The 14,460-nt window shown below is 35.5% G+C and overlaps 4 protein-coding genes across 5 annotated transcripts; 2 read left to right on the top strand and 2 right to left on the bottom strand.

Moving 5' to 3' along the window:
* Positions 1-5,730: 5,730 nt before the first annotated feature.
* LOC124442505 (transcription factor HES-2-like) lies at positions 5,731-7,589 on the top strand. Of its 2 annotated transcripts, XM_046993014.1 has the most exons (4): positions 5,731-5,973; positions 6,367-6,462; positions 6,591-6,675; positions 6,787-7,589. In XM_046993014.1, the coding sequence occupies exons 1-4, from the start codon at positions 5,935-5,937 to the stop codon at positions 7,368-7,370; spliced, it is 804 nt and encodes a 267-aa protein (XP_046848970.1). In that variant the 5' UTR covers positions 5,731-5,934; the 3' UTR covers positions 7,371-7,589. The 2 variants fall into 2 exon arrangements, with proteins under 2 accessions (XP_046848970.1, XP_046848969.1); XM_046993013.1 differs by lacking the exon at positions 5,731-5,973 and having other exon boundaries at positions 6,193-6,462.
* A 662-nt stretch (positions 7,590-8,251) lies between these two features.
* On the top strand, positions 8,252-10,022 carry LOC124441691. The gene is made up of 7 exons (XM_046992158.1): positions 8,252-8,433; positions 8,593-8,699; positions 8,841-8,853; positions 8,912-9,091; positions 9,165-9,379; positions 9,561-9,727; positions 9,802-10,022. Exons 1-7 carry the CDS (start codon positions 8,406-8,408, stop codon positions 9,878-9,880), a joined length of 789 nt encoding a protein of 262 aa, XP_046848114.1. The 5' UTR covers positions 8,252-8,405; the 3' UTR covers positions 9,881-10,022.
* Positions 10,020-11,754, bottom strand: LOC124442509 (iron-sulfur cluster assembly scaffold protein IscU-like). Its single transcript, XM_046993017.1, has 5 exons — positions 11,567-11,754; positions 11,205-11,318; positions 11,025-11,135; positions 10,865-10,943; positions 10,020-10,435 (listed from the first exon to the last, which is right to left on the bottom strand). Exons 1-5 carry the CDS (start codon positions 11,654-11,656, stop codon positions 10,347-10,349), a joined length of 483 nt encoding a protein of 160 aa, XP_046848973.1. The 5' UTR covers positions 11,657-11,754; the 3' UTR covers positions 10,020-10,346.
* Positions 11,755-11,906: 152 nt separating this feature from the next.
* On the bottom strand, positions 11,907-14,381 carry LOC124442507 (60S ribosomal protein L13a-like). The gene is made up of 9 exons (XM_046993015.1): positions 14,335-14,381; positions 13,963-14,035; positions 13,382-13,447; positions 13,181-13,282; positions 12,960-13,045; positions 12,709-12,768; positions 12,591-12,638; positions 12,365-12,439; positions 11,907-12,026 (listed from the first exon to the last, which is right to left on the bottom strand). Exons 1-9 carry the CDS (start codon positions 14,347-14,349, stop codon positions 11,949-11,951), a joined length of 603 nt encoding a protein of 200 aa, XP_046848971.1. The 5' UTR covers positions 14,350-14,381; the 3' UTR covers positions 11,907-11,948.
* Between the last annotated feature and the right edge of the window lie 79 nt (positions 14,382-14,460).

Below are 14,460 nucleotides of genomic sequence, written 5' to 3'. Positions count from 1 at the left end.
TGTACACGAAGACAAACATAAACGTCTAAAAGCTTTAGACGCCAACAAAGAATTCAAACCATGTTCATTTGTTTACATAATAAAATGTTCAACAAACCTCTCGTTTAGAGTTATCGGGTAATACGGCAAGACACGTCAATGACCGCAGACAAATATCATCAAGATGAACAATCTTTACTAGACCAAACAACAAGCTGTCAGTAGTTGGCAATGTTCTTGAACAATCTAGTTGTTCTGTCAAGCTGAAACTTCTGTTTTTACGCAGCTTAGTAAGTTTAGGTAGGCTAGCCATATCTCCGCCTGATTAACGTCGATAAACCTTGATAGGCACACGTTTGTACATAAACTGTGCAGTTTCAAGATACCAGTGGAATCGAAATTTGAACAAAGCTACTTAGCGTACAGCAAGTCCGCAGTGAGAATTTCCACGTGACAATTACGCCAATACAATGTTTTGGTTGAAGTGAGCAAAACGTAATATGCAAAGGAAGCAGTTTTCTGTTCGTTGACAATATGGTCTTGTTCAATTGGCTGACTGCAACTTGACGTGCAATGTTTTCATGCGTCTTTCAAAGGTAATTCATTCATGCCATATTTGGTACAATAAACACAAACAATAAAATTGCTCTGTGGACGTAAATACGAGAAACAACTGAGCTTCGTTAGGAATAAAATCCTTTCTCCTATATTCTTCATCAATTTCACGAAACAGGCAATTTTAGTTCGTATTAGCATGATAAGAAAGCAGCAAACGAATAACGTTGGATTATTATAAACACAATTTAATAATGTTGCAATTAACAACATCACATTATAGTAATTAATGCAACATGTCTTTTGCAAACCTAACGTAATTTATTCAGAAGTGTTTGGTGTGCAAAAATGTTAAACACGCATGCGCAGGGGCTATCAATGAAAATATTATACGCTGAGAGGTGCAAGTGCAACCTCTAAATTTAAATGCACTGTAAAATAATTCAACTGAGAACTATTTGTCTAAAGTGGTGACTACATCCAAATATTTTTTCCACCAGTTTCACCGAACATATGACAACAACTTTGTGGACGTGACCATTATCTTGAACACATGAATGACGATAAAGGTAATGAACGGAAATGGCCCAGGCATAGATAGTTGATTGACAAAAAATGCAAAATTTTTGATCTAAGGATAACTTAGAGCCAAAACATGAACGACATTGTCTTCCTTTTACACCGGAGTATCATTAGGATACATAAATATACAAAGATATTCATCTATATGTTCAATTTCCCTGACGTCCAAAAAAGACGATATATTTGATTTAATTATGGATTAACCTGTCACCGACATAATTCGTAAATCTTTATAAAATATGTCAAACTTGGTAATAGAGGCCAAGGCTTGATTAGAAGGCTTATGAAAGTCTTGGGGTCAGAGAAAGGCGGAAGGCTTCACTCTCAAAGATTTTCCACGCTAGATTTTCCTAAAACCGGCATTTATTGTTGTTATCTTGTTATAGAGAAAACAACCTTGCGTGGGCAATCCAAAATTCTGTGTAATAACCATATTCAATGCTTTATGTGATTAAAAGTTCATTGGAGTCATCTTGAGCTAACATTATCCAATGAAAAATCCTGTGTGCTATACACACAGAAAGCATCTGTGGCAGAAACAAAGTGAAAATAATGCATGCAACACAGTATCAGTAGAAAAAATCAGCGTACTGTTTTTTTGTCATTTTAGATTGAGAATTAATTAATGTTGAACGATTATATCTCGATTCTTTAAACGAAAGTAATGGAATGAAGACCAAACAAAGGTCTTCATTCACAGTAAAATGAAATAAATTGCAAGAATTTTTAACCAGAATACGATCATTAAAAACAACAACAACAAAATTTGCTTCGTTCGACAAAGATTTGGATCATTATTTTGAAAAATGTTCTGATTGGAGATATTAGACATGGTCGCCAACCATACCTTATAACTCCTTACAGTTATGTAGGCTGCAGAATTTAGTGTCTACTTAAGTGAATAATGCGTTTGCTCATTTTCGTGTGTTAGATGTTGGGATTCTACGTAGCCACGCCACATGTAAGTGCCTAACGCTAACTACATAGTCATGCACTCTTTAAATTCCTCCCATTGAAATATTCACCAATTAATTAGGTATGAATGAATTAGAATGAACAATTAGAACAGGTAGCTCGCGCTACGACTTTTGACACGTTACGAATAGTGATAGGGATGTATTGCTTAGCTCTGTCCCTTAACCTTGCAATTATATCTAATATGTTTTTAAACCTATCCTCTACACTAAACAAGCTGTAATGATGTGGCAAGTTCGTCGAAAATACGGAATCTCCGGGGGGTGTTTCGATGAACAGCTTGTGTGCATTATGCAAATTTACGGCAAAACCTAAATTAAGAACAATAGCATTTAAATTTTCCAATGTCGCAAGTTATTTGCCAAGAACACGAGACCTCCGAAAGGGAGCAAACTATGCAGTTTTTAAGCATGCGCGCGTGCGTGTCCTATCACAACTTTGCGCGGATTATGCAAATGCACGGCAAAATGCTCATAAACAACATAGCAGAAATAGCAGCGGTGGTCTTATTTCCGTTTGCAAAGAAGGCACGCTTAAACACGCGACAGATTTATTTTGATAATCGTTTGAATCATACTCGTTACATCCAGTGTGTTGGTGAGGTCGTGTTTGACCAATCAGAAATGTCTGGTCTCACGACCTTTTCATCAGGGATTACAGCTCGACGTAATTATTGATACTACTGGCCAATGGGTGAAGAGCAATCTCACGCTCAGTTACTTTTTATCTTTTAGAAATTCGCTTGGATCTTGTTTATTGTCCCTGCTAAACACACGTCTTTTTCAACATGATTACCATTGAGGTGTTAACATCTTCTTTATCTTCATCATCATCTTATTCCTTATGATTGAAAATACTCATAGCAAGGATTGTTTGAATTGAACTTATTGCATTCAACTTGCAGTTTTCGAGTTTCAGCTATCCACCATGACGTATTAGTCACAAGTGTGCCAAAGTACTTGTTTGTCAAGCAACGCACGAGAGCGATATATCAAGGTACAGTAGATAACACAACATTTCAGAGAAGCTAAAATCTTGATCGGGCGCAGATTATGCAAATTTACACTGTTAATGAATTTTAAAATTTGGCAAAGTTCATGGCAAAGGTTATTGGAAACCAGCTTATGTGAATGAAACGAGACCAACTGACAGCTGTGAAAAGCTCTTTTTTTAACTCCGCGAGAGAATACTTTATATATTTGCTGTGGATATTTTTAACTTCACATTATATATCTTTCAGCAACGTCAACACATCATGCTTTGCCAATTATTTAAAACAACCTCAAAGACTCTGGAGTCAGCCTGTATGTTAATAAGCTATATCATTCACCATGCAAAATTAACGCCTGCCAGTAGATTGCTTAACTTTACCAACCAGAGTTCGAGATTGATGTCTGCCAATAGATTCATTAACTTTACCACACACCATGCAAGATAACGTCTGCCAATAAATACATTAACGTTACCATACAACATGCAAGATTAACGTCTGCCAATAGATTCATTAACTTTACTATCCACAGTTCAAGATTAACGTCTGCCAATAAATTCATTAACTTTACTATCCAAAGTTCAAGATTAACGTCTGCCAATAGATTCATGAACTTTACTATCCAAAGTTCAAGATTAACGTCTGCCAATAGATTCATTAACTTTACAATCCACAATGCAAGATTAACATCGGCCAGCAGATTCACAAACTTTTACCATCCGCAGGCAAGATTAACATCTGCCAGTAGATTTATTAACTTTACTATCCACAGTTCAAGATTAACGTCTGCCAATAGATTTATTAACTTTACGATCCACAGTTCAAGATTGATGTATGCCAATAGATTCATTAACTTTACTATCCACAATTCAAGATTAACATCGGCCAGCAGATTCACAAACTTTTACCATCCGCATGCAAGATTGATGTCTGCCAGTAGATTCATTAACTTTACCATCCATCCACATGTTCTTTCTCGAAATCACTGATGACAATTTGATACATGTGTTTTTCTAACGGGTCACCACAGCATAACAGCAAATCAATTATTTCCGCTTATAACAGACTTCTGAATCCTCATCATTGTCCCCTAAGTAATTTTTAATGACTTGACAATTCCCTTTTTTTCTCTTGCCAGTTAATGATCCACGAAAGCCTTCTCTTATCCAAGCTCAAACACTTTATCAACACCCAGAGCAGCTTCATCCCACTTAACCTACATTAAGTCTTTTTTTCTTTTCTATAAGTCATATCTCTCCTAAATTCAGCCTATCGTTAACATTTCCTTCTTCCTCTTGTAATGAAGTCGATATATTTAGGACCAAACATCATCAATAAAAAATCTTTATACCATATATTATTTTTCCAATGGCTCTATGAAAATTATATGCCCGGCTATAATATTCATGTTAAAAATTATATTTTTTGCAGAATGTTCTAACCACAGCATCTTTCTTCTAATAAACTCACTATCTTTGCTTTGTACACGTCCAAATAACCTTTCATTGGCTTCTTTGACTTTATCTCCAGATCACCTATAATATGACCAGATAACATGTGCTGTGTATATCATAGTATATCAGACATGTGCATATATAGATCAGATAACATGTGCTGTGTCTCTGACGTACCCATTCCTCACACTTGATGAAAAATAAATTGAAAAGTGTAGAAGGTGGAGTTGATGCTTGTGACATATTGTAATGAATGACAGTTGAAATATGCTCTGCGTTAATTCACATCTGAGCACGCTCAACACTACCGAAAGGAATTTCGGTAACAGAAAACAATGACTACGAAACAATATACCTTCATGCCATTAAAAAAAGTATTAATTTACGACAACGAAGAATAAAAACAATCTAAAAATAGCGTGATGTTATGCATTCCGAACAGGTCATTGGGTATTGTTGGTATAACCACAGATGACTCAGAAAAAAGCGAGCACTCGGGAATGGATGATAAAAATTCAAGCTCCGTTTCGTTTTATGTCGGTTTTTCCCCGTTGGAGATATTGTTTTGGCGAATGGTTGAATAAATTAGAAAACACGCTCTAAATGTAAAGCTGGGACTTAAGTTTATGACATAGGCATTAGTTGGTGAAAGAAAGCTTAAACAAATATGCCTTACATGGCCTACCGTTACATATAGAGTCAACGAGAGGATGCTTTTTGCCTTTTTCACAAGACAAAATTTAGTATGCGGTAAAAGCCTGTAAAACGTTTGATTGGTTGGCGATGTCGTCATTACTTGTCAAAGACCAATCATGCTACACGTTTAATTTTACGTGCAGTGCTTTGTACATAGTAGACGGTCGCCGAATCCAGAAGTAGAGTTCAGTTTGAATTCCAAATGATTCAAAAATAACCGTATTTACACTATCAACGATCAGCCATGTCAAACTGACACACTTATGACACGCGACCTTTCGATTGTGTTAATCGTTTATAATGCGCTCAACACGTCACGCGTTCATTAAGTCTACGTCTCATCCAATCACCGTTCCCGGGTCTCACGCTCTTGTCAACAGTTCAACGACTACGGGAGAGCGTTGTGTATCTCAGCCAATCAACGCGCGCCGCTCCCACGCTCACAATTCGTTTATCTTTAAAGCATAGAGGAGCGATTGGAATGGATTCAAACTCTCAAAGAATTTTCCCACGGTTAGCGACGCACCGTACGCACATATATCATGCGCGCGCCAGGAGTTGCGTCTCACAAGGAAGGGCGACGCACGCCAGCACACAACCTGTAAATCATTAGCATAAAGTGCACGGCGACAATTTGTCGTGAGAATCAAAGTGTATTGGAAAAGAACATTCAAGCAAGACAAAGACTGCAAGCAGGCGCGTATGGCAGCAGAGAGAATGAAGACTGTCGAGGATAGAAAGGTTAGAGCTTAAACGTAAAGTACCGCATCTAATTTGCATTTGCCGCGCTCGTTTCGCATAATATGCTAATGTTGCGAGCGGGCCACGAGATATTTTAAGATTTTTAAATATGTCAAGACTTTCTAAATCAACTTTATCGTGCTGCGAGTGCGCAAAAAAATTTTACAGAACGCTTAATACTAATGACTTACGTTAAATATCACGGTTCAAATAAATTTCCTGTTAAAATTCACACGTTAAATTCAATTGAAACACTGAAGGAAGTCACGTCTTCATTTAAAGTCAGGAATAAGTCGAAGTTGTGCGATGAAAAACTCTTTTCGAGCTAATTTCTTTCACATGATTTTGTCATCGTCGTGCCTTATGACTACAAGATTGTTTTTGACCTTGCAGGCGAGAAAGCCACTACTTGAACGCAAGAGAAGAGCAAGAATCAATGGCAGTTTATCAGAGCTGAAAGACATTGTTCTTAGATCACTCAATAAAGATGTAAGTACCATATCGAAAGTTAGCTTCTCCTTTCAGGTCTTTTAGGAGCATTTTATACCATGCTGAGGAAAAAAGGAGTTTTTGCACGAAAAAGATGTGTCGTAACACATCCTTTTGCTTTTAATTAGAGCTCACGGTACACAAAGATGGAAAAGGCTGATATTTTAGAAATGGCTGTAAAGCATTTGAAAGCCTTGAAAGAGACAGTGAATGGTGAGTTTGATGAAGAGAGCTTGTTCCCTGACTTTATACAAATGAAAAAGAAATGAATGAAGCCTCAAGGTTTTATCATCACCATAACCAGAAAGTGTTTTTCTTCTTCAGAATACTCAAGACAACATCCTTCAGCCCATTATCGTAATGGTTTCACTCAATGTGCAACAGAAATGACTCGGCATGTAATGACAATGGATACTATTGATGAGAGTTCACGCTCTGATATTTTATCTCACCTCAATTCAACTTGTCAGACAATGCTCTTGACTGTACCACAAGCTTCACCATCATTGTCTCCATTGGTATCAAAAGCCTTTGCTCATAGCAAGCCTCATGAAAACCCTTGTTACCATTGTCAACCCCTTTTATACCCTCCACCAAACTTTCTAAATGGCTCAACAGAGTTGCCACCAAGATTTGTTCCATTGAGTCCGCAGCCTTTTAACTCACTTGTCACACCCAATAATCACATTACAAGCTCCCAAAAATACAGTTTCGATAAATACAAAACTAAGAGTCTCTCGGACAGTTCCCTGGAAAAACTCTCACAAAACAATTCCCCATCTTCCATTTCGGCTACATTTTCCCATTGTTCAATATCCAAATCGATCTCACCAAAAACTACAGAATCTACTTCTATCCCTACACCACCATCAGTAACATGTTCCGAACCAGTTTGGCGACCATGGTAAACAAGTTTAATTTTAACCTGTCAGGTTATTTAGATGACAACTTCACATAATGCTTGTAAATCACAAAACTTAAAATTTTTGTCAAGAAAATTGACCTGTAAATAATTGTGCTTTAATAGATTTAAGTTATTGTATTGTCTGTTAAACAGTTAACTAAATTAGGTCATGTGCTTAGCAATATGTTCATTCGAAGAGTTTATTAAACATATACAAAGCTTTCTTTGTTTACATAGTTAATTTAAGCTATTTTTGGCAAGCGCGTGTTTTTGCAGAGCGGCAGTTGGTCACGAAACAAACGTTTGTTGTGTCAATTACATATTAAAATTCGCCAAAATAAACAAAGAAAAAATATTTCATTTACTCGGAGCTTTGACGCTATCTTACCTTAGAGAGTCCCTTTTTCTCTTGTATCGGCAGAACAGAAAAACGTTCGCTTTAATGTGCAGCAATACTTATTTCTACTATCTCAATTGTGATATATTTTAAATTCAAGACTTCAACCATTAACTTCATCCCGTTCTTTTACCATACACTTCGACACTTTGAAGAAATAAGTAGTGAAATTTTTTTCAAATTCAAACACACGTCATAGACATACGTTACCAGTATGCCTCTACTTCATTTCAAATTGTTACAGTAGACTGAGAGGCTGCCCAATTGTGCCCAATGGCCCAAACATGCCCCCACCAAAAGTTAAAATCGAATATGTTTTAGAGTGACTAGGCCCATCGAGAGCTGGTGGGGGCATGCTGCACCACCTAAATAATTAACAGCAAAAACTGTTGTAAACTGTCTGCTCCCTGAAGTGTATGTTAAAAACCGATGTTAGAATCTTTTTTTTTGTATTCAAATGAAGTCGAAGAGTCGAACCGAATGTATATAGTACAGATACAGTAAGGTCCAAAGTCTTGTGGCTTGGCTGCCAGTTTTTTCTCGTCCCACTCTTCTGACGACCGAAAATGTTGCGCGGATAGCGGCAAGACATCAACTTGTTTATGTCATTCATAATATAAACTTTATTTTTTTATCGTATAGATGATTTCATCCAATATAGATGAAACTGGTAGGTGCATATAATGTTGTTGTTTTTGTGGTATGCCGCATTTCAATAAACGTCCTCCAAAATTCGTGTATAGAATATATTTGTTATTTTCTGATATTGTGTTGCTAAGCATTAAATTTGAGGGCATTGATGAGCGTGTGTTTTAACTTTTTTTTGTAGATGTCCCACCTTTGGACGATTTTTCTGACGTCTTAAAGAAAGTACAGTCATTACAATTAACAGAAAGAAGCAGAGTCGACAAAACAGTATCAACTAAAGAGATAGAAGTAGCGGCTATTATTTCTTAGAGTAATTGGAAAAGTAGATTAATAGAGTGATCTAATCATTATAGGATTAAATTTCGCCATGAGATCGCACTCTACTATGTTACTTTAAATTGCATTTCTTTTTTTGATGATGTAATAAAGAAAGGACTGAAAGGTTTTCAACATACTAGGTTTCAAAGAAACCCCCATCAAAAACTGAAAAGAGCAGTAAGGCCTTTGGTGGCTTTCAAAAGGATTTCTTGTGACTAAGAAATGCAGTGAGAAAAAGCAAACAAAATCTAGAAAAGATGACCAAATACCAGTGATCCTTCATAAACCAGAGAAAACATCCAGCCTTTCTTTACCAGAAGTGCAGAAAGCCATGGAAACAACATCATTTTTACAAAATAGAGGTAGGTAGTAAAAAGTATATATAAATATCTCTTAGTAAAAGTTTATGTGTTAACATTTCCCAATTGACATCAGATTGGGTAACAGATGAACTGCTGAAGAAATTAGAAGAAAGACCAGATATGCTGAAAAAACTAGCAGACCCTAGATATTCACAGGCTTTGAACATGTTCAGAAACAATCCTGAAGAAGGAATGAAATTATTACAAGACAAAGAAGAACTACAAAACTTTATAAAGGAATTTTGTGGCATTTTAGGTGAACACTTTACATCAATGGCTGATCAAAAGGTAGATTAAGATAGAGAGTAGATTAAGCTCACAGTAGATTGAGAGTTTGAATTGACAGTGCTCAAAAGCAATTTGCTTGTTGTATTGTTGAATTTTTCCTCAACAAATTCAAACCCTAAGGACAATTGAAAAGTAAACATTAAAACTGTGACAAATTTTCCGTAAAGTTATGACATTTTAGGATATATGTGAAAAGGAATCAATAGCAAAAACTTCATCAGCCACAAAACAAGATCAAGAACAAATGAACAAGATCTTATCAGATCCAACCACCCTAGAGGTTCTTAAAGATCCATGGGTTTCCAAACTAATCATGAATTTAAAGGAGAATCCTGTTGAGGCCAGGAGGTATGAAAATATTTGCTCAATGAATTGCATAAATATGTCCTCTAAATCATAGACTTGATAAGTGTTTCTTTTAGAATGCTTGCGACATCAAAACCAGAAGTACTATCAAAAATAAAAATATTAATAGATGCAGGAATACTTGGCTATGAATGACAGAACTTGTAAAATAGGATTGTATTTGTACTATTATAATGATTAAAAATATGTGATGTTAATTCATTAGCAAACTATCAATGTTATGACAGTTTGATGTTTTTCTTTCAATACAAATAAACCTTTTAAAACTCTTCCCTTACTTTGGCAAAGATAATTGTTTATATATTGGGAAAAATGTAAAGCATCAGTAAAGCATCACCATTAATCAAATAATATACACTGTAAGATATAGTTATATGCAATTATTTTGGTTTACTTTGATTAGATAGTTTGATCAGTTACTTATATAACAAGTTAGATTATGTGGTTTAGGCTTTGACAATTGAGTTATTGACAATGGCAAGGGGATAGTTATGCTGCTTTGCCAGGATAAAACAAGTGTCCCTTAAATTCATACAACAAACCTTTACCAACATATTTATACACAACCAATCAAAAATATCCTTCATAGATTCTTCAAAGATCAGTTTTGTTTTGCAACTTTGGGTGTTGACTCTTCTTTTTTGATTCTGTAGTCATTAAGGGCAGCTTTGATGGCATCTTCAGCCAACACTACAGCAAAATGAATACAATTTAAATGAAAAAAAATCTGACTTGCAGAGAAGCTGCAAAAACACGTTTTTAAGGGGGTAGTCCCTTAAGCCTGCATTGAAGGGTCACATCTCGCATTCCCCCCCCCCAATCTGGATACCCTGGCAACGCCATTAGCACATGGAATGGCAAAAACATTCGACGATTCTTAGTACATAAATATATTAAGTTCTCTAAGTTCTTTGGCACAACTGGCACTGAAATTTGGTGTGAAATTCCCAAATGCAAAAAAAAACAAATTTTAAGGATCTCCCTTTTGCCAGCAAATTGCTTAGAATTTCGATACCTTGTGCAACACAGTCCACATTTTGACACATGGTGATTAAATTGTAAATAGAACTTTTTCCAAGGGTAAATTTTTTTGATACACCCTATACAATAAACACCTACTAGAACAGTGTAGTTTAACAGGTGGTAATGAAAGTTCCTTTGCAATATCTGTGTTCTTGATCTTTAAGGCATCTTCTACCTGAATAAATGAGGAAGTGCATGAATTACGACAATCTCCATGCAGATGGTACAAATTGTAAGGTATTAAACAATGACTCACATTCTTTCCTTTAACCCACTCTGTAGCAAGAGAGCTAGATGCAATAGCTGAACCACAACCAAATGTTTTAAATTTTGCATCAACAATGTTACCATTGTCATCAACTCGAACCTAATGACATAAACATCAATTATACTGAACATTTACATTCACTTTATCGTAAGTTTCTAAATTCCTAACCTGTAACTTCATGACATCACCACAAGCAGGTGCACCGACTAAGCCTGTTCCCACATTTTCATCATCTTTGTCCATTGATCCAACATTTCTGGGGTTCTCATAATGGTCGATCACCTGAAGGATGGGAAATAGTCATCCTTTACTACGACTTACATAATAAATTTTGCGCAACATTAGATGGTAAAATTAATAAACTTTATAAATGCAGAATTTAATGGAGGGAATGACAGAATAGGTAGCCAGTTTTAAACTCGATAAATATTCGATTTACGACACATATCATGTAATGTCTACGATTAAGAGTGATCAGTGGACGAGTATATTTTGCAATGGACGGCAACTTTCTCGCAATCATCCATTACCTTGGCGTGATATCCCGTAGAAAGAACCTGACGGCATACAGGAATATTCTGAAGTATCCTCGAACTTCTTCTGCCAACATTTGACATCATACTTTTACAGAATTTAGCAGAGAATTCAGTCAACAGCTAATCTACTAATCCTCGCTGTACGTGTATTGTCAAAGCACGATTACCCAACAGTCTTTGCAGAATCAAACAAACATGACGTCATAAGAAAAACTTGAGTAGTGACGTCATACGAAAAGCCACTGAAAAACAATTTACTCAAAAGGAGGCAAAACAAGCCGATGTAAATACGTCTTTAATAGAAAAAGAAGGAAACAATTATAGAAAAAAGAAATAGCAGATTTCAAAGATATTTATTGATCATTTGCATTAGAAATTATGCAAAGGTAGCAATGACATCATCATGCTGTTTGATCTCGTTTTCTTTGTTTTTTGCTGCTTGTGCTTTAAGTTTCTGTAATTAGAGGAAAATTCATTCATTATACAACATTCAATATGAAATTTCTTAAAGTATTTCAATTCATTCCATATGGCACACCATCGCAAACTTGCAACAATTAGAAATTAAAATGAAACTCAATAGAACAAAGAAAAGGGTGACTTTGATATAACACAACAACATATGCGCTGCACATGCCCATCAAGCATTTTGAAATAGTTAGAAAACAAGTAACGATCCATTATAGGGCAAAAAATTCCTAGGTAACATAATCTGGCAAAACATGAATAAATGAATTATACACTCCCATGAAGAAGCTGTCTCTGGCAGTGAGGGAAATATTTTGTACTTACCAATAAATTTTTCTTGTGTTGGTAGTAAACAGCAGATTTTGCCTTGCGCTTTTCTTCAAGAGTCTTCACAACATCCTAAAAAGAAATGAAGACAAATGAAAATGGAGTGATTTAAGAAATCATAAGGCATGATGTATAAAAAATCAGCAACACATTAACAAAACAGGTAAGAAGTTTATTTCAGATATGGGCAAAGGTTATGTTAGTTATGGGTGAAGATAGCTACCTGATACTTCCATCCTACTTCATGAGAAAGTCGTCCTAACACACAATACTATAAAAACAAAAATAGAAAATCCTCTCAAATATTTACTTAACCTAAATGACTACAACAGAAACTATACCCTTCTTCCAGGTTTAAGTCGGATAACCCTGAGAGCTGATGGAACGACCATTCTTTTCATCTATGTGATTCATAAATAAAGGATTTTTAAGGCAAGTGACTTCATATGAACTTTAAAAAAAAGACTCAAATTTTAACCAACAAACTTCAAATAGCATTGTTTTCACAAAAACAACTCCTGATTCAACCATAAAAACAAAAACTCTTCTATAAGTCATTATATGAAGTATAAAGAAGTAATCATGTACTTACTTTATCATATGGAGGTGGTACTCCTTCAAAAACTTTCATTCGATTCAAAGCTTCCATACCACGTTTTGTTTTGTGGGGAATCATTCCTAGAAAACATGTCTGCCTTTATATGAAGTACTAAATTATTTCCACAATGAGATAATGACAGAATTTCATTTCTCGTGACATAAAAAGTACATCAAATGTAAATTAAGTATTTGTCAACAACATATTAAACAAACCTCGGACAGTACGCCAGAATATCTTGCTTGGAGCTCGAAAATGGAAAGGACCTCTTGATGGTTTTGTATTCATTCTTTTGCGCAAGAAATCCAAATACTTTACTGTAAAAACAATGGAAATAGGCCGATATAGATTAATATAATGGACACATAAGAATAATATAAAAAATATTCAATTTAACACAGCTATATTTTCCTTACATTTATTCCTATAGAAATTACCACTGATATTAATGTCTTCACATCTCACAACAACAATTCTTTGCCCTGCAGATATAATGAGAAAAAAATCTCTATCAGTAAATGTAATCAAAGCTGATGATTTGAGCAACAATACACAAGGAATTTAAATTGACAATGTGTACTTCTAAAACTGTTGGAATGCAGTTTAGTGGATGCCAGAAGGCATTCTGTGATGATCATGTAAACTGTGGGCACATATTGGAGTAAATAGCAGGAATAAACAAATCAACAACAACACTTACAGCAACACACAGTTTCACTCGATAACAAGCAAAAGCAACTTTATGGATATTAACTTTAAGGTTATGGCTTGAATTTGGCTTAGGTTTAGGATCAGGGTTAGGCTTTCTAAATTTGAAATTAAATCGAAGCTATCAACTTTTGTAAAGTTGAGCTTTCTCTTTTGCTTTTCTGAGCCTGCCACACTTTGCTACTGATCACTGATCAGCAACATAAGGCATCCGCTAAACTGCACGTCAACCCTAAGCTCTACAGTTCATTGAATACAGGTTCAAATATGCCTTGCTGTTCATCTTCACCTGCTAAGATTGACTTGGCAACAGTCGAAGCAAGTCGTCCCAACAGATGACCAGAGCCATCGATGATAATTTGCTGTCAGGGTAAAACACACGATCGAAATTACTAATCACGTAACATACTAACATAGAAAGGAAAACATTATTAAAAGAAATGTTTATTTCTTAAACCAATACCCGAATTATTAAAATGAAAGGAATAAATTTGTCGATTGTTTAATACGAAAATTGTGAAAAAAGTAATATCAATGGGGAATCTTGTACAGAAATCCTCACAGACTGTCATTTTATAATTTCATTTAACTTGTATTAAAAATGAAGCGCTAAAATGCAAGTAAATTCAAAATATTTTTGGCTTTCTACTGAACACGTTACCTTCTCAAAACCCATGGCGAAAAAGAACGATCGTAAGACACGCGCACTAGTACCAGTCCTCCATGGAAATGATGCAGACGATTTGTGTGACGTATTAGTAGACGTATTCACGCAAAAATTGATATT

Source organism: Xenia sp. Carnegie-2017, unplaced genomic scaffold, assembly GCF_021976095.1.
Source record: "Xenia sp. Carnegie-2017 unplaced genomic scaffold, XeniaSp_v1 HiC_scaffold_20, whole genome shotgun sequence".
Lineage (NCBI taxonomy): Eukaryota > Metazoa > Cnidaria > Anthozoa > Malacalcyonacea > Xeniidae > Xenia > Xenia sp. Carnegie-2017.
This window is presented reverse-complemented; position numbering and strand designations above follow the sequence as displayed.